General features: G+C 39.7%; 1 protein-coding gene across 1 annotated transcript in view; it reads left to right on the top strand.

Moving 5' to 3' along the window:
• The window catches only part of cpne2 (copine II), a 54,442-nt gene extending 34,809 nt beyond the window's left edge, over positions 1–19,633 (top strand). Inside the window, exons 11-16 of the mRNA XM_026172976.2 lie at positions 3,109–3,242; positions 4,409–4,463; positions 4,884–4,935; positions 8,218–8,351; positions 16,471–16,707; positions 18,286–19,633. Of these exons, the coding sequence (XP_026028761.1) occupies positions 3,109–3,242; positions 4,409–4,463; positions 4,884–4,935; positions 8,218–8,351; positions 16,471–16,707; positions 18,286–18,393 (720 nt within the window). The 3' untranslated portion in view covers positions 18,394–19,633. The remainder of the gene's footprint in view (positions 1–3,108; positions 3,243–4,408; positions 4,464–4,883; positions 4,936–8,217; positions 8,352–16,470; positions 16,708–18,285) is intronic.
• Positions 19,634–27,977: the final 8,344 nt, after the last annotated feature.

Raw genomic sequence — 27,977 nt, 5'->3', positions numbered from 1 at the left:
TACACTCCCCAATTAACCTAACATGCATGTCTTTAGACTGTGGGAGGAAGCTAGAGCGGAATCCTATGCAAACCATTACTTCACACAAAAAGGCCCCGGCCAACTCCTTTTGCTGTGAGTCAACAGTGCTAATCACTATACCACCATGCTGCCCCTCATGCAACATAATTATAAGGATTAAGTGTGACTCAAGTAAACATTATATATTTGAGAAGAATGCAAAAGAGTCCACTTTGATGATGAGTAAATCGTAGTCTTGTGAGACTTGCATGAAAAAATAAACATGTACTGTTAAAGACAAAAGAATATATAATATTTTTTTCCTTTTTCCATATGTGTATTGTGTTGATGAAAGGAGTGAAAAACCAACACATTGTGTCAGTTTAGAGGCCTATAGGAGAATGTGGGAGAAGTGAAGATGAGGCTTCTTGGAAGTCCTGCTGGGAGACTTCAGAGCTCCTACTGAGTTTGACTGTCGAGACACACGAGAGACTGGGAAAGAGACACCAGCACGTTCTTTTTTATTTTTTCGTTAACCTGATCAACTGTCTTCTCTTTTCTACATTTTAGACACATCACATGTAAAGATGAATGCCAAGCTGCATCCATATATATACTCTCTGTTTGCAATGCTCAGACACCTATTTAGCATCAAGTCACAGAAAAATAAAATACTCAGCTTTCACTTACTAAAACTGAAGCACACACTTTTTGGACGTGCTGTTCTGGGGGCAGCCTCAAGTGGCCTTCAGAGGAACTGCAGCTTTTGGCACCGTTCACTCTTCATTTTCAGACCCAGAGGTTGTCACTTTGTTTTAATCTGTCTTTTGTAATGGCCTGGACCTGCACTATTTAGATTTGTACACAGTGCAGATAACTCGAATGGCTGTAATGAGTAACTCATAATGAACAGATCTCCAGGCTGAATTGCCTATTTAGAATTCTAATAATGATTTTGCAAGAAGTAGAAAAAATATCTTTTTTTTTCCTTCTCGGAGACGAAGGAGAAAGCCAGTATTATGTGGAGACTGCTCTCGTCTGACTGTTCTCCGGTGACAGTCAGTTTTATATTGCAGCTTCAATAATAAATAATAAATCTCAATAATAAATTTGACCTGCTAAAATTCCAGCTGGCACCAGCTTTTGGGGGCAGATTTTTGTATGGTGAGGCATCGATTGGTTGATCTGAAAGTATATGTGTCATCTGGAAGAAATTATTCTAAAATTAACCAGGGGCAACAGTTCAAGGCTAAATTCAGGCTTAATCAGGGCAATCTCTACGAGGATTAGGAAGCTGTGAAAATTCAGGTGTAGCGGTCAGAATTGGAAGATAATAACGCTTCAGGTAAATTTTACTTTCCCTCTGGAAGCAAATCCAATGACTGACTCAACTCTGCTGAAATGAAACTCCTTCACTCGGTAATGTTGCTGATGCAAAAGTGTGTTTCTGAGCCAAAAGATGAATGGATGTTCTTGTGTCCTGTTGCTTGGTTTCCGTGTTAGCTATGGGTTTACAGATAATGGCCTCATAAAACGTATTTGTTCGCTTAACACCCTGAAGTGCGGTTTTTACACAGAGTGCCGAGGAACAATTTTAACAGCTAAAAGTAAAGGAAGGATGCTTTCAAAAACAGTTGAATTAGTGGATTTCATCTAATTGAGAAAAAGTAATGAAAAGAAACAACGTAAATGGATAGTAGACCAAATGCTTGTGGGTGTTTAGGCTTGTTTTTCTGCTGCAGAACGAAACCAATATGATCAGAGGCCTCACTGATTTGAGTGCGATGGATAAGAACGAAAAAATCTGTGCCTAAAACTTCTGCACAATTCTGTATGTTGTTGTCACATGCCCACAATACAAAACACAGCAGCACCCTAATTCTGTCACCCTGCATTTCTGTACCCGTCACTCCTGCTTCTCCTGTTGCTCTTTAAACTCTTTCCTCTCCTTGCCCTACCACTCCTTACCTCATTTTCCCAATTTTCTCCCTTGTACTCACTCACCCCCCACCTTTGCTCCCTTCTCCGTTATATCTTTTCTCGGTCCTTGTCCTTACTGAACTAGAACATTGTTGTCTTATAATACACCAAACGAAAGACAGAAGAAGAAGATCGTTTTAGACTATGTTTAAGCTGATAGGAGGGAGGCGGAGATTGTGGGTTGGGTTCTTGTCAGCACACAAACCACTATTCACTGCCTGAGGAAAAGCCTGTCACTCTTAATCTCATATTGGGTTTGGCTGCACTTCCCTGCGTTTGTGTTTTCCAGTGTGTGTGTGTTTGCTGCATGTGGAAAGTGTCTGTGTGTGCTCATATATGTGTCTCCTGTACGTCACCCTGTGGTAATCTGTGTTAAAAGAAAAAAAATCTCCATATGATTTCGGGGTCATCGCGTGATTTTTATTTGTCTCTATTTACCCCAAAACATATACTGTGGAACTGCATTTACCTTCAGTTTTACTGACTAGAATTCACTGTACATATCCTCGAGGCTCCAAATGTACTTTCACGTCTCTATTACAAATTACATAAATATCAGTTAGCTGTATAAACCTGGGGTTACAGTCTCACACGCTAACACAAATTCCTGTCTAATAAGGAAACACGCACAATGTTTCTTTTAGTGTTTAAGTTTGAACACAAATCCAACAACACAAAGTAAAGTTAAAATCCAGCCCAGAGAGACTTCGAAACGAACACCACAGTGATTTTACTTTAGGAACATGTACAGGTGGAAATGAAGGCTACAATGCTACAAGCCTAGCTGCTGTTCACTGGTTTTGTCCAGTGGTTGCAGGGTTGGGATTCGCCATTCACACAGCTAAAACATCACTCTGGCTAGCTGTGTGCGTGCATGCTGTCTGCAGGTGCTTGCAAAGAGCTGATGTTATGTTAGCAGTATGATGCAGGTAATTCTGTCCTGGACACATGTTGCATTTCACTATTTCCTTCTTGTTCGTTAATGAAAGAAAAATAAAAGTAATGCCAAAGTAATCGCCATTCCTCAGAAGTTTCAGACCCTCCACCATTGTCCTCCTCCCTGCACATGATTTGGAAACGAATGCAATGTGATAACTAGTGATCTGTCACCTCTTTGTATTTTAATAGGTCGGTATAGACTTCACGGCATCCAATGGGAACCCCCGAGAACCGTCCTCCCTCCACTACATCAACCCACTGGGCAGCAACGAGTACCTCGCTGCCATTTTAGCTGTTGGACAAATCATACAGGACTATGATACGTGAGTATTTAAATCAAATCCTGTGGGGTGGTGCAATGTTTTTAGTCAGTTTAGTGCAAACATTTACATTTTGCATACGTTTCTTGCAAAGAAAGGTCGCAGTAAGAGATGAGTGAGGCTAGTTGATGTAAAGGTTTATCGTTTCACTGCTGAGATCCATAAACTGTACAGATAAGATGGACTTAGTCTCTGTATCCTCATTTTTATATATTTTTACTGCCTTGCTGAAGCGTTGAGCCTTTATAGGAATCTCTCAATAAAAAGGCAGGCCTACCCAAAATTATACCCTGCTTTATCATATATTTTACTCTAAACAGCCCCAGAATTTATAAACTAATTATCATGTTGCACTGAAGAAAAACTTGAAACTGCTGATTAAGACCACAAACTCATTACGAAGTCAAAATTAAAGTAAGCAGTGATGTCATTTTATCATGGAGCATTCAAACTCTGCTCCCAGCGGTTCATCAAAAAAATAAGAGTTTAGAGTAGCTGCACATTGACTTTTCAGACTATGCCATGTTTATATACAGACTATGCTAATCATATTAACTTGTGAACCACAAAGAGAGTGACTGGGGTCCTTAAAAGAACAACAATGATGCATTGGTTTCAGAGCATTTTGACGAAGACATTTACATATTCCAGTTTTGAAGTTTGAGCTTCGAGCAGTTGAGGCTTTGTGGAAAGAACTAAACAGGTTTATCAGTTCCCTAATACCCATCTTAATCCCATCATCTACACAAGCGCCACTGCACAGAGCTGTAGCATGGGCATCGCTTTTGGACTTTAAACACACAAACATCTATTTGTTCTTTTACATTTTGTGTTAAAAATAAGACAGTATAAACACCAATAGCATCTATTGACTGCTATTCCTCCTCTTTCAGTAAATAATTGTACATCAGTATGTCTGATTTTCTGTCCTGTCCTGTCTTTAATGTTTTTCTTTGTGAGAAGACATTTTTCCTCACTGCATCATTTTACCACCAGTTCTCTTCTTGCTTTTCTGTAAATGTCTTTGAATGTGTTTCTATGTGAACAAGGTAACAGGATTTTTCCTGCTATCTAAATCCAGCTTTTTGAATTTGTATGCAAAAAAAAAGGAAAAAAAAAAAAGAAGGTTTAACTAATGTTCCAATCTGTTGTCATGGTTTCCTCCTCAGTGACAAAATGTTTCCAGCTCTGGGATTTGGAGCCCAACTCCCACCAGACTGGAAGGTATGTGTGTGTTGATGGTGTTGTTGTTGTTGTTGTTGTGCGCGTATGTGTGTGTGTTCCAAACACAAACGTAGGTGATACATGTATATGCATGTGGCAAAGAGAGAGGAGGGTGGGTTGTCATCAGCGGACTTACAGTTAAAGCCGAGATGTATTATTTTACACACAGACACACAGGGAGACACACAAATAAAACTATAAGCATTATAGATGCATATTCACATGATTACGCAACTGTCAACCCATCTGTGTTGCCATGGCACTGAGCTGATGAAAAGGACAAAGAAGAGAGAGCAGCACACAGAGGGATGGAGAGAGGGTGGGAGGGAGAAGGTGGGAGAAATGGACGCAATTTCTTAACAATATTGTACAGCGTAGTGAAGGATTATCATTCGATTCATTCATTTCTTTTCTCCTCAGGTGTCACATGAATTTGCCATCAACTTTAACCCAACAAACCCTTTCTGTTCAGGTGAGTTACCACACAGGAGGTTATGATGTCATCTAGACCTTTGCGGCAACCTTATAAGTATTTACAAATAGTTCTCATTTTCATTCATTTTTTTATTTACCCCATCTGAGTTCTGTCTAGTCTAGAAGTCTAGATACCCCATTTACATTTTTGGCCTTTCATACATGATATTAGTTATTTTTCAACATAAACCCATACCATAAAAACATACTTTGATATGTTTACACTTATAGGATGTTGTCATGTTTTTGGATGCAAAAAATAAAGCCACTAACTAGTTAATAGGTGTAAAACCTGTCATTTACAGATAGCTATATAATTAAGGTTATGGCAGAAAAAACACTGTGTGATTAAAAGAAACCACTAATAAAAAAAAACATGCCAACTCCAGATCATGTGACCACAGCAGGTGGTGCACTCCTCTCTAAGTGCCTTGCTGAGTAAATAACTCCTTAACACATCACCTACACTTGCTACTTTGGATGCTCGTCTAAATTAGAAGTATGAACGCTAATGCACATTATGACACCAAACAGTTCAGAGCAGTGAAAACAGTCCATTCCTTCACATTTAAATATTAAAGTAACAGTGTCTAACAACTCTGACTCTGGGAATCTTTACACAGATTGATTAAATGTTACAACACTCAGGCTTCTGAACAAAAAAAATAACATAAAAAAGAGTAGTTTTTACTATTAGCCGTGGCTACACTTACGCTTTAAACACTGGACTTCAACTTGAGTGTGTTTATTGAGTATAAAGCACCATACCCGAGCAAAGCCTTACAGAGCTGCTTGCATGGCTGCAGATCCTTGTTTCTGAGTAAGAGTAAGTGCATACCCTCACCTTCATCGCACAAAGATGACTTGAAAAGATTCATAAATTGTCAGCACCTCGCTGTAATAACCTCATAGTAAGCTCTCCTTTTACTACACTGAGCTTGCATCTGCTAACACGTTTGAAATGTGTAGGATGCAAACGTATTTATTGACAATTGCAAATCAATTGAGTGCCAACTGCTAAAAGCACATCTGTGAGACCCAGAAAAAAAAATTGTGATTGTGTAACACACGTTTTAGCCTGACTGAGGCAAAGAGGTTATGTTAAATAACTCCATTTATACTCACCCCTGTGCTGAAAAAGGCCCGCGTCAGAACATGAAGTTCAGCTTGTGTTTATTTAAAAAAAAAAACTGCCTCTGCAAATGCCCTTTTCTTTTTAGGGTTAGCTTATTTTCTGGGCCAATACAGCCTCCAGTGCACTCTGAAATGAAAAATTCTAGGCCAAAGGGAAAAAAAGACTTCAGCTGTTATGCAAAACTTTATTCTTGAAACTGCAATATGCAGCTGTCCTGATAACAGAATGGTTTTATGTTCTCAACTATCGGTGTGCAATGTTTTGAATAAGTGCACATTTGTGCGGCATGTTTTTCTCTGAATGTGTATATCTTTATGAAGATGCGAGTGAAGGGAACACAAGTTTTTATATGTATGTATAATTCATATATTCATATATATATATATGAATATATGAATTATACATACATACATATATATATATATATATATATATATATATATATATATACATACATACATATATATATGTATATATATGTGTATACACATACATATATATATACACAGAGAGCTCTTCTCTTCTTTCTAGCGGCCTCTTCATGGTTCCCATTTTGTACCTGGGGATCCCGCAGGCAAATGGGAACCATGAAGAGGCCGCTAGAAAGGCTGCAACCACCAAGTACCTGCAGAGGGTCAGGCAAGTCCTGAGGAGTCAGCTGAATGGTAAGAACAAGATCCGGGCCATCAACACGTACGCCCTGCCCGTGATCAGGTACCCTGCTGGGGTAATAGGCTGGCCAAAGGAGGAGATAGAAGCCACTGACATAAAGACAAGAAAGCTCCTTACCATGCATGGAGGGTTTCACCCCAAGTCCAGCACCCTGAGGCTGTACGCTAAGCGGAAGGAAGGGGGCCGGGGACTGGTGAGTGTCAGCACCACAGTCCAGGATGAGACAAGGAACATCCAAGAATACATTGGGAAGATGGCCCCAACTGACCGAGTGCTCAGTGAATACCTCAGGCAGCAGAAACCCAAGAAAGAGGAGGGAGACGAGGAACCATCATGGAAGGACAGGCCCCTGCACGGTATGTACCACCGGCAGATAGAGGAGGTGGCTGATATCCAGAAATCCTACCAGTGGCTGGACAAAGCTGGACTGAAAGACAGCACAGAGGCACTAATCATGGCAGCACAAGAACAAGCTCTGAGCACAAGATCCATAGAGGCTGGGGTCTATCACACCAGGCAAGACCCCAGGTGCAGGCTGTGTAAAGATGCCCCAGAGACAATCCAGCACATAACAGCAGGGTGCAAGATGCTAGCAGGCAAGGCATACATGGAACGCCATAACCAAGTGGCCGGCATAGTGTACAGGAACATCTGTGCCGAGTATAACCTGGAAGTGCCGAGGTCAAAATGGGAGATGCCCCCAAGGGTGGTGGAGAATGACCGAGCTAAGATCCTGTGGGACTTCCAGATACAGACGGACAAAATGGTGGTGGCTAACCAACCGGACATAGTGGTGGTAGACAAACAGAAGAAGACGGCCGTAGTGATCGATGTAGCGGTTCCGAATGACAGCAATATCAGGAAGAAGGAACACGAGAAGCTGGAGAAATACCAAGGGCTCAGAGAAGAGCTCGAGAGGATGTGGAGGGTGAAGGTAACGGTGGTCCCCGTGGTAATCGGAGCACTAGGTGCGGTGACTCCCAAGCTAGGCGAGTGGCTCCAGCAGATCCCGGGAATAACATCGGAGATCTCTGTCCAGAAGAGCGCAGTCCTGGGAACAGCTAAGATACTGCGCAGGACCCTCAAGCTCCCAGGCCTCTGGTAGAGGACCCGAGCTCGAAGGATAAACCGCCCGCAGGGGCGTGCTGGGTGTATATATATATATATATATATATATATATATATATATATATATATATATATATATATATATATATATATATATATATATATATATATATATGAATAAGCACTAATGATGTAGGACTTGTGTCTAGACTTATGTCTAGTTTTCAATTTTGACCTTGAAATACTCTATATAAACTTTTTCCCATCTCTCCCAGGACTTTACAAACCTCTCTCCCTCTTGCTTTTCTCTCTGTTTCTTTCCTGCCCTCACTATTTCCAGCTCATCTTCACATTTAAAGTGTATTTGAGTCTAAATTGTTTCTCTCTGCCTTTCTGCATCTTTAGGTGTGGAGGGCATTGCCCAGGCCTACTCTGCGTGTCTCCCTCACATTCGTTTCTACGGTCCGACAAACTTTGCTCCAATCATCAACCATGTAGCACGTTTTGCTTCTCAGGCCCTTCAACAGGAGAAAGCAGCGGTGGGTGGCTACAACTTACCTATTTACCTGCTTTTTACACTCTTAGTTGTTCTTTAGTTAAACCTCTCAAGACACTGTACTCCACAGATAAAACTATTTATATATAAAAGCAGGCTGTAGTCCACAATCAGCTTGACTTTTCTATCTTGTTTGAGAGGTTGACTGTGTTGCCAGAGAGGAGTTTGTGTATTCCCAAACGCAGATGCTGATTCTAACTGTAACCACTGCAAATCCAAGCTTAAACACAACCAGACTTTCACTGCAATCTGTCAGAACGCTCTCTTCTTTTGGCACACCTGTCCATCAAGGCTGTAGGTTACATATACATACTGAGTTTGGTAACTTTATATATATCACTGCTCACTTAGTTACATCTTATTATACCGGGCAGGATCCTCTTTTACCTTCAGAACGGCCTTAGTTCTCCTAGTCATAGATTTAACAATGTGCTGGAAACATTCCTCAGAGCTTTTGGTCCATATTGACATGATTGAATTTGCAGCTGCTGCACATTGATGATCTGAATCTCCTGTTCAGCATCCCAGAGGGGCTCTAATGGGTTGAGATCTGGTGGAGGGCATCTGATTACAGTGAACTCATTGTATTAAGACGAGGAATGGAGGTATGCTGCGGTGTTTATCATACAGTTGATACTGAGGTTCTGCGTAATGTGCCAAGGAAATATCCCCTTCGTCATGAGGAGCGAATGCTTATGCAGGATTCTGAGTCTGTTCAGTTCTGGTGAGCCTCAGTTTCCTGCTCTTAGCTGACAGGAGGGACACTTGTTTTGGTCTCCAGTGTTGTGCATTCAGAGATGCTCTTCTGCACTTCATTGTAACACGTGGTTATTTAAGTTCCCGCTGCCTTCCTATCAGCTCTTAATAGTCTGGCCATTCAAAGACCTCTGGCATAAACAAGCCATTTTTGCCCAGAGAACTGCTGCTCACTATTGTCTATTTTTCTGGCCTTTTTCTATACAGGGGAGGGGGGTAGAGGCATGCTTTCACCTATCCCAGCTGTCATTATATACAACAGTTATAAAACAGAAGTACCATTTATGTCAATTTTGTTGTATATAGCCTCTCCCCCCTGAACCACGGGTGACCGTGCCACTTACCGGTGTTGGCCAGAGGGACGATGGCGCGATATGGTAGCCTCGCTTCTGTTGTAGCCAGGGCAGCTGTGGCTACAACTGTAGCTCGCCTCCATCAGTGTGTGAAAGAATAGTGGAATTGTAAAGCGCTATATAAATGCAATCCGTTATTATTACCAATTCTACTTTAAGTAAAGACAGCACATTTTAAAGCTGGAGTGTATGAGTGTTACATTAAAAATCTAAAGTAAAAATGTTGAAAGATTTAGCTTTAGAATATCTCAATATCTTGCAGCTGTTTTTTTCTGTTGTTATCTATGTTACCTATAGTAGCTGAGATAGGCTCCAGCCCCCCTGCAACCCTGAATGGGATAAGTGGAAGACAGTGGTTGGATGGATGGTATCTCTCACAACCTAAGGAAACAAAGAAATCATTCTAAAAAAAAAAACTACTCTTTTCTATATTTGAATTTTCAGCCACCACACACAGCAGATAAATTCCTAAACTGGATTCCTACATTGAATCATTCAAGCCCTTTATGAAGGACCGCATACAGTGCTGAATTAGCCCGCTAGTCCCAGGTATTGTCCCTATTTCACGGTATACCAGAGTTTTACATTAGGGATCTGGAGTGACATTTCTATGCAGGACCACAGGTAGTGATGTTTTACGTCATCCAACAAGGACCGATGTGCCTCGACCTTGAGAGGGGAGCATCTGTAGTGATGGACAGCGACTTCGCTACAGCTGTGGCTGCATAGAGTGACAACAACATAGGACAGCTCACGACAGAAAAAGAAATAGGAAGTGTTGACAATGATTTTCTGAGGCCAGGATTATACTTGCTTGCGGACGTGGACGCAGACGCTGCTGCTGCTCTATTATACTTTTTACTTTTTCTTGGGGGCTATTCAGTTAGTCAGTTCCCGTGTAGTGCCTGTCATGAAAAAATTGCTGCCACATGGGCAGGCACGCAGAGCCCTTACTTCCCTTGGATCTAAGCAGACCCTTGCATTCTCAAGAACGTGGAAATTCCAACACTGTCGTGTTTATAGCATTGTGTAACTACACCAGAAGGAGATCAAATCTGTTAAAATCAGCTCAGGTGTGACAATTAAAGGTTTTCATTTTCCTTCAAATGTGAACAAACCCTGAGTTAGTGCAGCTAGCACAGCTTAGAGCTGACATTGCCCAAAGCACAGAGGGAATGTCTACACCTGTGCTGCCCTTAACAGCTGCAGAAATACACATGTACTCTCTGTGATGCTACCCAGTTTAGTTTATAAAGGAAATTAAGGAACAAAGAGAGGAAAGGTCACATAAACAGTTAAATCAATACATGTCGTCGTCTGGGGAAATTAAACACTGACTGAAAATTTCAGGCTACTCGGAAACCTAATTCGATTTCTTTCTGATTGTTAAGCTTTTTTAATGAAGGCAAAGGTCAAGCAGGGTTCCCTCTAATGGAAGTGGTACCTAATTTAATTGATTTTGATTAAGGACATTAGAAGTCTTATTTTAGCTTGAGTTTGTACCTTTTTTTTGAGGGGGCTGGTTGCCTTTTTTGTCTTTAATTATAATGAAATGTAATATTGTATAAATTTCAATCTTGTCATTTCCATTTTAAAAACTTATAAATGCAATTTTTGTGACATTCCATTTAAATAATTTTCTTTCTCTTTAAAACTGAACGTTTCCCAAGCACTCTAAAGAGCTCCCTCCAGTCATTTGTCTCCAAACCTATGATAACGTTGCAAGGGATTATCAAAATATAAAATAAAACTTTGATTTAATGTGAAATTATTCAATGAATTATTTTGAATCTCATGTTAGCGTGATGTTTGTGGGTTTTTGTTCATGTTTTGCATTTGTATGCTTGAAATTAGAATGTCAGTTTCAGTTGTTGTTCATGCAAAGTACAAAATACATCAAGTCTGTATTATTCATGAGTGTCAAAAGGTCCCCTCTCTACCTGTGAATTAATTCATATTTTGAAAGATTATAATAGAGGATCCAGGTATTAGGTAATCCTTTGACTTGGGATGGAAATTATTTTTGCTTGTGTGATTCTCTGCTAATCCAGAGAGACCATATACCCAACAGATTGCATGTTATATGTATATGTGTTGTGATTTCTTTGATCAATTGTTTGAGTATTTTCTTTATTCCCATTCAAGTCCATTGCAGTCTGATTAGTAGTAGTTGTGGATTAAAACATAAAAGCTAAAGTGTAAGCAGAACCATAGGATGAAGCACGTTATGTTACTGTATATTCCTGGAAACAGACAATTATTTTACTCAATAAAAATTCTACTTCAACAAAAAAAAGCAAAAACTTCTTAAAACTTCATTTTACAATTTAGATTTGATCAGCGATTCTTTATATGCAGGTTTTTATGCCCAAGACACCGATGAAATTAAAGTTAAATCAAAGTTAATTTTGATAGTTTTTAAAAGTAAATGTAAAAAAAGAGACATTTCTGATTGGATGCCAAGAATCAAATTAGGACTGTGCTGGAAGGCGCTCATTCACTTTGATATTTTATAGCTTCATACTTTATGGAAAAGTTGAATTTATTTATTTACTTTTAGTGATTACAAACTCATTTGGTTTGCACTGAAATATCTTGAGAGTTAAAAAACCCAAATCTACCTGGTCCTATTAATCGCCCTCTAAACCTAATGAGCAGTAGACGGATTAGTCGAAGGGCCAGATGAATCTCTCAGGTACTGTGTCAGATCTGGCTTACTGGATTTTTCCTGTTTCTTGTACATGACTTTTAAATACAGTTAATCTGCCATAGATAGTTTGTAGGCCTGCCACTTCTTATTTGGGCCTCCATTTACCCAGTTTCCTCACATTTTTTAAGGACACACTGAGTTATAAAAAAATAAACATTCACCTTAGAAAGTCTGTAAACTATCTATATAGGCCAAACATGGGAGTCTGTGGGCGTTGACTGACTGATGCCTTCTTTCACCTTATGTTTTATTGTGATTCTGTGTCACAGGTATTTAGGCTCTTTTTTGATTCAATCTCAGTTTTTGTCATTTTTCTGCTTTTGCTGTTCGATGGTGCTCTGCCCTTTATGGCGTGCAGTTAGTAAGTTTCCCTTCATTCAATTTAGTAGCCATATGTATACATATGTCATATCTCACACCAGAGAAATGCAAACATTACACTAATATTTATTTACTAACCAGTAATAGTCGACAGGGAATGCCTGTCAGGGAAGTTGATACTCACAATTTATCTACACTGATGGCTGACGGAGCTAACAAGTGTGTGCATCTGTTGGCTCGGTCTCCTGGTATGTAGATCAGCGTGTCAGGAAGGAAGGTGGCAGACTGGAGTGACGACGTCTGTCCTAGCTTCTTCTATCTTACACCTCATTGCAGCTGAGACACTGACCAGGGAGGCTTCTTGTTTTTTCATTCTCGTGCCAGTGGCTCGGTTCTGGGTAGGACTCAATCAGTCGCTGCTGGATGGACTTGTTTAAAGTTTGTCTGTGATTATCGGCTTTTGACACTGTTGACCACCACATCCTCCTCGAAAGGCTTAAACATTGGGTTGGTGTATCGGGTACTGCCTTGGAGTGGTTCTCCTCATATCTACATAACCGATCTTTTTCTGTGGTGGTCCCCTATTTTAGGTCATTTTCTACCTCCCTTACTTGTGATGTCCCTCAGGGTTCGGTTTTGGGGCCTTTAATGTTCTTAATATATCTTCTCCCATTCCAGCATTTAATGGGCTCTTTTGAGGACATCTCTTATCACTGTTATTCTGATGATATTCAGTTGTACATCTCTTTTAAGCCCCAGGATTTATCTAAGCTTCAGCTTTTAAATGACTGCTTAGATTGTATCAAACATTGGATGGCTGTAAATTTCCTCCAACTCAACGAGGGGAAAACTGAAGTCCTCATATGTGCTCCGGACAGATTTGTATCCCAGATAGTGAAAGCCCTTGGTCCTCTTTCTGTGTATGTTAAATCCTCTATCAGGAATTTAGGTGTCACTTTTGACTCGACTCTTACATTGGATGGGCATGTGAAATCTCTGGTTCAGTCTTGTTTTTATCATTTAAGAAATGTGGCTAAGTTAAGCCCTATTTTATCTCGCCCTGAACTGGAGATTGCTATACATGCATTTATTTCCTCACGCTTGGACTATTGTAGCTCTTTGTTTATGTGTCTAAGCAAAGGTTCTCTGGATCGTCTGCAGGTTGTGCAAAACGCTGCAGGTAGACTGTTGACAAAATCCTCCAAGTAGTCACATGTGACACCATTGCTATTTCAGCTATACTGGCTTCCTGTTGAATTTAGAGTACATTTTAAGATCCTGGTCTTGACATTTAGAGCCTTGCATGGACTGGCATCTCCCTACATTTCCGGACTCGGTAGTTGTTTTCAAAAAACAACTCAAAACTCACCTTTTTAAAACTGTTTTTGGTTCAATTTCTGCCTGTTTTATATTGTCTGTTTTACCCTTTTATTATTTGTTATCCTATGTGCAGCACTTTGTGATTTCTGTCTATAAAGGTGCTATATAAATAAAATTTTATTTATTATTTATTTTATTTATCTTTTATTTTTAGTTCATTTTAGATAGCCTGAGCGATCTTATCATAAGCGCAGTTGTGCTTGCAGCAGTTCTACTGTAATGCTGGGTACTTTCGAGACACATATACATCCCAAACACCTTTAGCAGCAGAAAAAGTCATGAATAGCATATTTCAGCTGAGCTTGCCTGATCTGAATTGGCTTTCATGCAAAAAAACGACTGAACTGCAACATGCTGTACTTCCAGTGGCTTATTATATGTCAGTGAAGCTAACACCTAAAACCCAAAATAAGAGCAACCCTAAGGCTCTATGACACATCCAAAAAAGACGTTCTATTTTGGCAGCGTTTCTTGGTAGTGTTCCTCGAACACCGGGGCCGACACATTCTTATGATTTATCGTAACTTCCTTTTATGATATTTATCTTTGTGTCAAAAACAGAATTATGCCACGTTGCTCTTCTGCTGCTTTATAAACACTATAGAGTGTACAAAAACAAACAAAAAGCACCGGAGCAGAGACAGTGTTCTCATGCATAAGGCTCCACGTGATGTTGTCATTGGTATGAGTATATAGATGTGCAGCACTCGCTGAAGTTTGGGATCTACAAACTTTAAACATATACATGTCCTTCTCCTGTACATATCCACTGGCATTTCTACTGCCTATATGTGATGAGAGTGTAGTGGCTGGGTATCATTATGCTCCCACGGTGCTTTTTGTCCCTAATTGTACCCTGTCACCCTGTGGAGAAAAAATACATGAGCAGAATACACAAAGGCTTGTACTCGTCTGTGTGTTGTGCGCCAGAATCCTTTTGTTTCTGTAAGGAAATGATTGCAGACCCTTTTCTTGTCTTATATTACAGCGAGTTCAAACACGGGTTGAAATTAGGAAGGAATAACAGACAATGAGGATGTAACAGCTGCAGCACAAATGCGCGTGCGTGCGCACAGGCTACACGCTGAGTTACTGGTTAGACTGGTGTGTGTTGGAGAAAGTCAGTGGGTAGGCTTCACAAATCAGCTACTCCTCAGCCTTGGCGTTTCTGTTTCTCAGATAATGAGAGAACCTGCGACTGCAGACTGTGCGAGTGTGTATGATCACGCTCCTGCCAGTGACACGCGTACACACCCAGGCTGCAGGCCAGCGCAGTCTGTGCGTGCCTCAGTGTGTGAGCGACCCTGTCTGTCTGTGTGATAATGATTCTCTAATGAGCGCTGCTGTTAGCACATTAAAGAGACAGGCTTCAGAGTCGTCCTCGCGTGTGTGACTGTTTGCGTGTCACGTGGAAGTGCGATTTTCTTCCAAGAAAAGTCAGTGTGCATCGTCACCTTGTCTGTTCTTATCGTAGGACAACCATTTGCATTTCATTATGCAGAATTGATGCATGCTATTTTGTGCCAGAGAGAGATATAGTCCAGCAGTTATGTATTTGGACAGTTTTATTTGGGTTTTTTGTTATAAAATAATCCCACATTAAAGCATGTAGTCTTAGCTTCTTCTTCTTCTTTTTAAATACATTTGCATCAGAACACAGAAAGAACTATTGGAGATGTAGCTTTTTAAACACATTCTGCATCCTGCTCAGTGAGGAAACGTCGTCCACTGAGTTTTGCTGCATCCTTATTGTTTTTCTTCTGTCAGCAAAGACACATTTGCACCCATACATGCTGGACTCGTAACACCACCCCCCACCTTTGGTCAGCCAGGAGTCCTCAGCTACATTCATATCTATATTTTGATAGAGGGTGAACATTTGAATTATGAATTTTGTTAAAGTTGACTAGAAGTTAGCATGAAGGCCTCCTGGGAGCATCCTGGGAGGCAACTACAATGCAAATAATTTTATGCTCATCCACAAGTCTTGTTCTCATCTGTTTGACTACTTTTTTCTTGTTTTGTAGTTTTCTTACTCTTTTAGAACTCAGTTTTTTCTTTTCACTGTTGCCAGGTGTTTGCTTATTGGGGTCTCAATAATACGGTAGTCTTTATCTTGGAGTGCCTTAAGGCAACTGTGTTTGTGATGCTATAGAAATAATCTTGAAGTGATCTGAATTTACTTTAACGCCGAAACTAAGTTACAATAAATCCAGCCATTTATCTTTCACTTCCATTATTTTGTCATGATTTTTTCTTTTCATTGGCACAAATGGAGTTCAGATGGAGTTCAGCTTGATGAAATGCAGAAAGGCTTTATTTCTGCGTTGTATTTGACTCTTCTTCACCATCACTCGTAATAATATCTGTTTTGTTTTGTTTTTCTAGCACTCTTTTTCCTCTTCATCCGCAATATGCGACTCTGTTTACCATTATTCACAGCATAATGATCATTACTGAATTTGTGTTTCAAGTCTTTTTGTAGTTGTAGATTCATCTTCAAGAGCTCAACTAAAAATAACTTTTTGTTGTTTGCTAATTCTTCTCATTTTTTCTCGCACCATCCTTCTTCCCCTCTGCAGCAGTACTTTACACTGCTCATTATAACAGACGGTGTCATCAGCGATATGGATGAGACGCGCGACGCTATTGTGCAGGCATCGAAGCTACCCATGTCCATCATCATCATTGGCGTGGGCAATGCCGACTTTGCCGCCATGGAGTTCCTGGATGGGGACGCCAGCGTTTTGAGGTCCAGCACAGGAGAGGAGGCTGTTCGGGATATTGTGCAGTTTGTCCCTTTCAGGGATTTCCGCAACGTAAGTATTGGTTTCAGTAGATACACACAAATATGTATAAACACCCAGTCTGATATGTTCTTATTCTCCAAATTGGCTGATGCTGCCCTCGAATACATGTAACACGAAATTCTTTCTGTTTACATAAAAAGAATTCAGTTTCTTCTCATAATGTTGCAGATTTCACATAATACACAAGGCTGAAATGTGTTCATTTTAATGAGGCTTCATACATGCTTGCTGCAGGTCAGCACACTGGTTAATTAGTGTGTGCACATTTTCAGGCTGTGCACAGGAGGGCTCATTAGGGCATTTTGGGTTTTGTCATCGTCTTTTTTTGTGTTTATTTTTTGTCTGTGTGTGTGTGTGTGTGTGTGTGTGTGTGTGTGTGTGTGTGTGTGTGTGTGTGTGTGTGTGTGTGTGTGTGTGTGGGCTGATGGTGGGCGAGTTGATTTCCTCTGTAGTGGGAGGAACAGACAGTGTTTACTGGCTTCATTCCAGATTGTTGGTGGGAGGTTAAGAGACAGCAACTGACTGAACAGAGAGGAAGAGAGAGAAATGAAGCCTAAGACAGAGAGGAAATGTGGAAATTAGAGTGACCTGATTGATAAGCTGTGCTGGGAGGGTAGATTCTTTTGTACTAATTATTATCATTAGGGTTGTATAGTGCTACTTTGAAAGTTAACAGTTTTTTTTAACAAGTTAAAATGGGACTTGATGCTCGGTTCAAGCTAAGTATGATGGGTCCTGGGCTCCACTAAGGTAGTGTTGTTTCCCAGTTTGATTAGCTGTACCTCAGGGGTTTGGGCAGAGATGACCATATTAACAGTAGAAAATCTATGAAACAGAGTGTTTAGAGCTTTATGAAGGCTGCTGTACAGCTTTTGGTATAAAGATATTACTTAGCAACCTTTTTACTTAAGAGCATCTGTCACTGTACCTGTTTAGAGATGACAGGAAATAAGGAAAAGGATTAAACATTTATAAGTAAGGTGAAAGCAGTCAAAGCATTAGCTTTAAAATACTGAGCTTTACCACATGACATCATTGACACACTGAATTCAGTTTAGCTCAGTTTTATTTATCAAATTGTTATTTTTCCCAGCGAATGCCATCAACCTCTAGCGACCACTTGCAGTCACTCAGGGAATATTCATTTATCCTCTCACAACCAGTGGTCGTCAGATGGTCATAGACTGGTCTCTAAGCCTTTGAGACTGGGGCATTATTCACTTGATCCTACATTGTCATCACGATTGTCACACACTGGTGAACAAGTTAATGTGCTTAGTGGTAACTTGTCTACAATACCTCAACACTTAGTAGTATAAAACGTAAGAGTAGTTATTATGCATTTATGGTTAATTTAAGAATTCTGTCTTCACTCATATGGACGCTGTACACATATTGCACTTGGTAAGTGACAGGGTAAATGGCTAATGCACAAGCCGACTGTTTTGAACACACTCCACACACAATTTCACAGTGAGTGTATTAAAAAGGCCAAGGTTTCTATACGAGAGTGAAAATGTCTCATTTTAAATCTTTCACTTTATTCAATCTAAAACGCAATGTGTTGTTTTTTTCTCTTCCTCTCAGGCGCCCAAGGAAACCCTTGCAAAGTCAGTTCTGGCTGAGCTGCCTCAGCAGGTCACCCAGTACTTTAAGCAGCGGAATCTACCGCCCATTAACCCAGCACCAGAGTGAGACGCCCCGAAGACGAGAGCCCACATGAGATACAAGAGCTTGACGAAACCCCTCCTTTTTGTTAATGGCAAACAAAACAGAACGAAACTGTACAGTATATGTCAGCAGTAGACAAAAATTAGTTGTGGAAAAAAAAATCCAACGTTGAAGACATCTCTAAGTTTTCACTGATTAAAGAATGTTTGGTCAGTTTTCAGTGTAAACCCATCTGAAGTGATACTCTTTCTTTCTTCAGTCTTTCCAGCACACAGATCAGTGATGATAATGTGTAGAGTACCTTGCATGTCCAAAATGTGCAGATAAAATGCAGGTGAAACACTGGCCTGTTTAGGGGAAAATAAATTAACTTATCAGGATGTATTTTTTTTCTTTTGCTTTTTGCATGTGTATGTGTCTTGTGATTGATACCATGTGATACATACAACTCCTTTGTGTGAAGTCCTCTTTAAGCTGAACTGTATCAGTGGTTGATTCCTCTTTATTCTTGTACCTTTTCAGGTAGCATATCAGATGAAAGCTGTTTGCTTTTGTGCTCATGTGTGATGGACTCATACACTGAGTCTCAACAGAGCAGCATTTATTTAACCCTCCAGGGGGAAGGGTTCTGTTTAAAAGTTTTGATCAGCAGTTATCTGGGAGGCAGATTTAATGCTCCACTATCCTTGGTGAAGTAAAGAGGACATAACCAGAGAAGAATGAGGCATACTGGCAGCTGTAGCACTACCACAGGACAGATGTTGGACACTGAGTGTATTCAGTAGGCCGTTTTGCTAGCTTTTAAAAAATCCGTGTATTTTACTTATGACTTAAGTTCATCCTGCATGTTGCCAGTATCTACTCACTGTTTACAAACTGATGATCACAAATGCATGATGGGTTTTTTTCCTCAAATTATGTACTTACCAGATTTTGTAAATATTTTATGAGATTCTGTTGCAAAGAAAGTATTACGTGATAAAGACAGAGGCTGCAGCTGTCACAGCCTTAACAACTGGAGAGGGCAGAGAGAGCAGAGAAGGTTCTGATATGCATATATCGAATGTATATTTCTATGACACTGTTTATGTTATAAGAAGCCAATGTTTATGCCATGTTTTTAATGTACTTTTTATGCAGTGCTGAATCGTGTAATTAAACTGAAATGTGTATTGCTGTGCATCTTTGTACTAAATGTGTTGCTATTAATTTTATAAAGTTGTGTCTATGTCCACACTCAGGATAATAAAGTAAAGGAAAAGTCTCTTGGCCTCTGTGCAATGCCTATTGCACAACTTCCATTGAGTACTTATGAGACTAGCAGTATGATGCTGTAACTTTGAAACCACGTGTTATCCTGGTTGATCTATGATTTTAGTTGCATTCTCTTTGTTTTATAGTCCATTAAATTTTTCATTGAATGGCGGCTCTGAACTGTAGGACCGAGCCACACTCTGATAATGTGGAGAACATTGACTTCCCTGAAAATGATGTCGGGACAGCAGCACATGTTGCTATAACACTTGGTACAGAATTAACGATGTCTTCAAACATTGCAAGTTACCAAAGATCTGTGCACTAGTCTAGGCTGTGCACTTATAAGTCTCTGAATTTTTTTTTAAAGCACTACCATCTAAGAACCTAAAGATCACAGCCATTCAGCATTTATCTGGATCCTTCTGACTTATATATTGAAAAATTCTCCAGATTCTCTGAATGCAAATGTGACCTGTGGTCTTTAACAATGTGGTTTTAACAGAGAAGTGAACCCTGCCCACTGATACCCCTGCCTCTCGGAGTTGCTCTTTTTATACTCATGTTGCTGACTTTTGTCCGTTAACCAAATTAGATGTAAAATGCTCGATCCGGTGTGTTTTTCAGAATTGTATCCATCCATCCATTCACTTCCGCTTATCCTTTTCAGGGTCGCGGGGGGCGCTGGAGCCTATCCCAGCTGTTATAGGGCGAGAGCTAGGGTACACCCTGGACAGGTCGCCAGTTTGTCGCAGGGCCTTGTTTCCAGTGTTGTTGAAATGGTTTTTTTTTAGTAATAAAATTTCATCAACTTTAATGTGCAAAAATCACAGTAAATTTTGGGGCAGCAGTGGTAGTCGTTTTTGCAGGTGGTGCATTGATTAGCACGTTTGGCTCACAGCAAAGGTCCTGGGTTGTCTGTCTCCATGTGTTAGCCCTGCAGCAGTTTGGCAACTTTTCCAGGGTGTACCCTGCTTCTTGCCCAATAACAGCAGAGATAAACTCACATGACCCACATGACTGGATAAGAGGAAAGCTGGATGGCATTGTGTTTTTATCTACAGCTTTTGGAAATAACACTGTATGAATATTCTCAAAATAACCACAAAAAAGTAGCCACAAAATGATGCAACAAAACTAAAAACAAACACCCACAAAGAGATACAAAATTATCTGAAGCTATGCAACATAGAAACAGCTACAACGCAATGTAAAGGGACCACAATAAGACGTTTAACACCAGTGATGCAGGGTGACTATGAAGAGTTACAAAATTACTACAGAAGAGGAAATGCAACCTTTAAAGCAACCACATAGAAACAAATAAATACAAATAGATGTTCACTCACCCCAAGCTTCTACACCTGCCTCTATACATAAGAGCAAATTTTACAGACACAGAGATGTGGGTGGTGGACACTTATATACTTTAACTCCACATGACTCACCTCTGATTTTTCCCATTGGTTTTGCTTAGACTCAAGAGATCATGAATTACAGCTTGCCGCTATTAAACAGACTAAGGAGACTAATTTCAGCTTACATAAAATTTGGCAGCTTAGAAACATGAAATACTACAGAGAGGAAAAGAAACTTCTTGAACCTCTGTGGACAGACTGTGGATTTTATAGTCCTGTGGTTTAACACCTCTGACTTTGATACAAACTACCTTGGACACACTGTATGTAATAATTGCCAGATTAAAAAACAATGTTGCTCCCGGGTGTGTGTGGTTTGCCTCAAAATGCAAATTACTTATTGACATTTTCGTATATTATTTGTCTGTCAGGTTGTCATAGCAACGCTTTTTACAGCGGCACCACACTAAACTAAGACACCCATGCCATCCTTAATGATGCCAGTGAACTGAGCTCAGATGGACTGAAACACTTGTTTCTGACCATCATCACAAGATCAAATCACCTTCTAGTCCCATTTGACAAACTATGTTTCTAAAGGCTTTGAGATTGAGTCTCTTATTTGAGCAGCAAAGATTTAATCCATTAAAGAGAATTGAAAAATTCTATGTTAAATGTTTAGCTTATTAACACACTGGGAGAATTTAAATGTTATCTTCACACCTTGACTGTCACCCTGTTTTTCAATCTCAAGTCAGCCAGCTGAGCTCAGCTCCAGATGTACAGTTCTCCTGCCAAGATCTTAATGAGAACTGAATACACATCCCACAATCCAATTAACCAAATTAATTTTGATCTAGTCCAATTTTGCGCATTAAATTCAACGCCCATGTCAGTCTGATTCTGAGCCACAGTATTGTGCAGACAGATAACAGGCCCTTTCATATACAGTCATAAAGAACCACCTGCGGTGACAAGAAGAACAAGAAGTCCGACAACAGAGGGTTTTGATCCCCACAGAGCACTGATGTCAACTTCCTGAAGTCAGTCCGGATTTCAAGGAAGATACTGAAGACACGGAAACAGCTTGAATCCACAAAAGACTCGTGCGACAAGATACTTGGAAGAAGCAACCTGCTAAGATTCTTGGAAAACTGTGCACAAAGTCTACCTAGAACAACAGGGACTTTTTCGCTTTTTTTTTTTTAAGTCAGAGTGGTAACACAAAACATCTCAAAGCTGTCGGAACTGTCACCAAACTGCATTGTTAGAAATATAACAGAAGGTGTGTAGTGAAAATGATTTCTCTAGTTTAGTTCTAGATCTTCATTTTGTAATTAATTTTCTTCTTAACCATCACTTGTTAACTTGAAGTACCCTTAAAGGTACATTGAGAGTGTAATTACATCTTCCAACAAACTGATTTTCTCAAAAAACAAACAAACTTGGAATTAATCAATTTAAAATAGACAGGAGTGGGTGAGAGTTTGTGGAAGCTACCATGTTATCCCACTATCTTGAATACAGTGGCTGAGATGGATATTGTCATTCTGCCAAATCATATTTAATGTGTGTGGGTAGAAACCAGCCACTTAATCTGTGGTAGGACAAAGATGAATGAGTAGAGAACTCGTATGTTCGTGTGTCATGGAGGCAAATTTTAACTTTTGTCTGCACTTACTGAATTGAGATGTGAAGGATCGTACCATTTTATAAGGGTTACCTTCAACAAAGACGTGAAAACACAAATGAACCCTCATCCTCCTCACTTCAAGCCTCATCTACCTGAATGAATACGGGGCTTTAAAACAAAACAAAAAAAACATGTAAAATTACTTATTGTTAGGCTCGAGTGATGTATACAGTCAATATCGATTAATGGGAGCCAGAGCTGTTGGATTATGCGCTTGAACTGGGAGGGGTAAAATCAGATGACTACAATCTGTAGTCTACCTGTTATTATTGTTTCTTGTGCACGCTTACATATTTTCTTGCCCATCTGAGCACCTGAGAGTGGAAGCCTACACTACTTCCTTTTTTAATGACTTTTATCTGACCCTTTAACTGAAACGTCTTGAAGAGTGAGATTTGCTGATGAAATGCAAAGGCATTTTCTTTGTCTTCTGTGCGCTTGACAAGAGAGTCACAAGAATTCTGCATGTACTTTTACATTTTACAATCACTGCTAGGTAGATTTTGTTACTTCTGGACAGAACCAGGATTGTTGTTTTCAATTTCCAACCTTTCCAACACACACAGAGAGCTAATTATTGTTAAGCAACAGATTTAAAAAAATACTAGACTTCTTGGACCATTTGTACTTCACAGCAGGCCATATTATTTTTTAAATACCTCCATTATAAATGCACTAAAAGGTAAGAACACCACAAAACGAGTCCCAGAAGACAACTGAAGGCTACAGGAACCATTCCAAAAAACTTTAATACAATCCAAATAAGTGAGTTATAAGTAAGATTCACCCCAAGACGGTTGTTATTAACCTTAAGTAAAAATACTTAAACCCTTTTTTGTACAAGGCTCTAAATATGTTCATCAGATGAACTTCAGTTTCTGACTTTTCCACTTTTTCTGCTTAATTTTCAGCCTTTCGGGTTACCAGTGTGGAGAAAACTGTATTGCTCCTCCAGTGGGTACAATATGAACAAAAAGTGTAATTACAGGTTTTCCTTTTCCATGAAGCTCCAGCTTTCAGCAACACTTTCTGAGAATGTTAGCTGCAATGGCAAAAATCCAATTTTAAGGTGAATAATCCATAATGGAGCCCTGGAGAGGGAGCAAAGAGCAGGGCTCAGGTGCAGGTAGAAAGGCAGAATATTCAACAGGTTCTGTGCTCCCTTTAGGGGCAGCCATTACATCTCTACATTACCGTGCTGGAGAAAGTGACACAATTCTGATGGGCTAAGAAAAGCACTCAGGCAGAGAGGCAGAGCGAGGGAGAGAGGGTGACATAGATAAAGAGACTAAAACAAGAACAGGAGATGGACAGAGCTCAGGAGACGTGAAATAGGGTCACGATGCAGAGACAGAAGAACATGGAGACAGAGGTGCACAAAGGTTGAGCAGTGGACACACAGTTGGCCAGTGTGTATATGCAAACTATAGAATCTTCCTGATTTTCCACAGCATTAGTTTAGGTCTGCACCTCTGTTTCTGTGTGCACTTTGTGTTCACAGCAGCAAATGACTGTATGCAATTGTCACCGTAGCTACCAGCCTATGATTCAGTTTCCACGACAACCCATCCTCTTCTTCATCTGCAGAGAACCTTTCGGTTAGAAACATGTGTGTCTCCAAAGACGAAGAGAGAGGGTGACAGTGAGGCTGCAATGCTCAGAGACCAGCCACATCGGGAAAGTAAACATTTCTAAAGCTATTTCAGGTGTACGCACACCGCCGAGCTCTGGTGGCGTAGGATCTGGCTCTTGAGTTATAAATCTAAACTAATGTCTAACATTTGTACAGAAACAGACAGCCAACAAGGGCATGATGCAGAGATTGGCACTGTTGCTTCTGGTCAGCTGGGGCCTTTCTGTTCGGAGTCTGCATGTTCTCCCAGTGAGTGTGTTTGTATTTTATTTATTTATTTATTTATTCATTTATTTATTTATTTGAAAGTCAGGCTGATCAGTAACTGATTGGCCCTGGATGTGGATGGGAAACAGCGTGGTTATGTTGTTGTCTCTGCAAATCTGAAGGATCAGAGTCAAGTTTGTATTATGTTATTTGTTTATGTAAAATAAAAAATGAAATTATTCACAGATGCAGATGGGGAATGAGTAAAAGAAAACAACAGAAAGTGTCATAGCTGTTGGTGGCTTCACTGGAATTTGGCATTCTCTAGAACTCTACTGGAGAGATAAACAACAATCATGCAACACATATTCTTTCACCTGGTGATGGAGACTTCAAAATACAGATATTTTGTTGGGTTGGATTCAGGTGACTATCAAGACCACAGCGTGTGATTCACATCATTTGGATACTCATCAAACCACTCTCAACAAGATATGAATGTTTCATCTTAGGGAAAAGGTTATCTCTCCCTACAGCTGTGTATTGACCTGCAGTGACCCTTCCCAAACACAAGTGGATCCAAACCACAGCATAACAGGGCCACCACATGCCCTCACTGCAGGGGTCAGATGTTCTTCTTTTTCCTTTAATTCCTTTTACTGTATTTAGAACTACTGGATTTTTTTTAAAGCCTACACAGATTATTATGCATACAAGTATTAATATCAATATTGATCTGATGCCAAATCTACTGTAATGTAAACAGAATTTTACTTTTACATCTGTAAAAATCTTTCAATACATTTAATAAATTAAAAGTGGCAGATAAATAACATAAAGTCTTTTGCTCCAGCTGGGAAAATACACACAGGTATTGCCACTTTGGTGGAATGATAACATATCTGTTGTCTAGCAGGCGGACCATTTTCTCAAAAGATTCGTTACTCGCCGTGCTCACTGGACACCGAATGAAATGCAACTGCATTGGTGATTTCAGTGCGTCTTTGTGATGTGGACGGATACACAGACGCGCGCTGTAGCCTACAGGCTCGCTATTATGGACGCCTGAGTTGATGCTGGATGATTCACGTTAGCATTTCATTGTTTTTCTTCGCATTCATGAATTAATTCTGCTGTAATTTGTGCAGTTTGAATACATTGTGTTGCTTTGTGTTGCAAACACACGGCACTCGTTGCATTTGATTTCTTCTTTATTACTTTCCGTAATTTAGATGTTGATCCGCTTTGAGGGGCAAGCTCTTCATCCTCTGCAGTGACTTTCTGTAGTGGCATTTAAATTTCGTTGTATATTTGTGTCCAGACTGCATCTAAGAAACTTGAAGCTGCGTGCTGCAGGGAACAGCGGCGATCGGTACATGTACACACGTGGTGCTACATTGATTTTAGGGAGCGTCTGATTTCCTGTTGTTTTGAGTTTTAACAGTCGGAGCGATGCTCGTTAAATAGCGGAAGGCCAAATTAAAATACAAATAATTGGGCAGCCCTACTTTTATTTAGCCTGTACAAAATCTTTTTCTTTTTTTTTCATGCTTGCATACGTTTACTAGCTGCTGCCTTATCGTTGCAGTCGAAACATCAAAACTGATACAAATCCCAACACCCATAAGTGGTGAACTGTTCCTTTAAAATATGACTGAGCTTTTAGCATTAATCTCCATGGTGCAATGCATTTTATCACAGGACCTGACAACATGTTGATAATATAAATAAATAATAACCTCGCTGCATTTGTGGAAGCATGTATAATTACTAAAAGGCACTGAAAGGCTCACTCCCCAGCTGATTGGTAAAAACAGCACATCAGACTGACTAATCAACCCACAAGAACATTTGGGTTTCAGTTATGTGCATGCGTTTTGAACAAACAACAGTTATTTTAGAGACACTGTGGCTGAGGCCATTACTTTCATTGGACTGGGACAGAATATATTGTCTTGTAATTTCAGTTTTTCAGCTTAGCAATCATCAATAGTTACTATTTTGGTCGTAGTGCATCATTAAATGAGGAATCATTTATAATATCTGACTTAACTTCGATATAATGTAACCCTCAGCTGAATAAAACCATTGGAATGGTTTTCTTTTCTTTCTTTAGGTTTTATTTATATAGCACCAATATACAACATCAGTGCCCTTAAGGAGCTTAGAGATCTTAAAGTAAATGCCCTACTTTATTAGAGATAAAACTCCAACAATCGCATGATCCCCCTGATTAAGCACTTGATATGGCTGGAAGGAAGAACTTCCTTTTAAAAGCAACTGACTTCTAGGAAAACCAGGCTCAGCGACGGGCAAACACTTACTGCAGCAGGTTAGGCTGTCAGAGGTTGGACTATTAAACCGGAACAAATTTTCAAAATATAAAAGTGATTCTAAAAATAAGTTATGCTTGAAAAATTGTGTTTGCATGATGTGAGGCCAGTGATGTCATCCACTGGCTTTTGAAGTCACGTGTAAGAAGCTGCAAACCTCGTGTTATACTTATCATCCTTTTTGCTTTTTGAAAGCAGATGTCACAAGAACGGGTTGGATCTGACTGTGAAACTGAAGGTTACTTCATGGCACTGTACAGTCATGTGATAGCAACTTGCCAATCCGTAAAGCATAACATGCTTCTGGACAAAAATGGGAACCATTTATTACAAATGAAACTACATGTTTCCTACATTTGTCCAGCAACACTTGAAACTATCCGTGAAACTTTAAACTAGCCAAGAAAGTGTTTGCAGAGGGAAAGAATTAAGTGAGTAGAGGATCATTTTTCTTTAAACTGGACTTTGCTTTAGCAACACAGGAGGCTGTAGCCTGTGGGCGCCGCTTGCTAAACGTACACATTCCATCATCTGGAATCTGTCACTTAAATCGAAAAGGCACTTCAAGAGGTCATCGTGAACAAGACGAACGAGTAAAATTAATTACCATCTACCCTTAAAATGTAGCTGAACAGTCCTCCAGAGATACCTTTGGACCTCATTAATGGATTTTAGGCGCCATCTTGTGATCAATTTAGTAACTGCTTACAATCTTATTTTTATGGGTTTACTTATACTCATTAGTTAATCTGAGAAGGCAAACTTACAGGGAAGGTCGAATATATACAACTTTGTACTGTATATTCACGGTTTTATCTGCAAATGTAATTTATTTGAAAAGCTTTAGTCTTTTGTTATTTTCATGTTTATTCCGTCTTGTTTTGAGTATTGTTTGTTTAGACCTCTATTTATTTGAGGTTTTGGTTTGTTTATTTTTTCTGGAAAATGGAACTACAAATGGTGCGTATAATTAAGGGACTCTTTAATTATACGCGCAAGAAGCACACGATGTAGATATAATTAATAATTGACAACAACTATGTCTACTAATAAATCTAGGTCATCGGTAATATTCGGTAGGCCTTTTCTGTTAAAAAATAAATAGAAATAATCTATTAACATATATTGAA

This window comes from Astatotilapia calliptera, chromosome 7, assembly GCF_964374335.1.
Source record: "Astatotilapia calliptera chromosome 7, fAstCal68.1, whole genome shotgun sequence".
NCBI classification, from domain to species: Eukaryota; Metazoa; Chordata; class Actinopteri; order Cichliformes; family Cichlidae; genus Astatotilapia; species Astatotilapia calliptera.
This window is presented reverse-complemented; position numbering and strand designations above follow the sequence as displayed.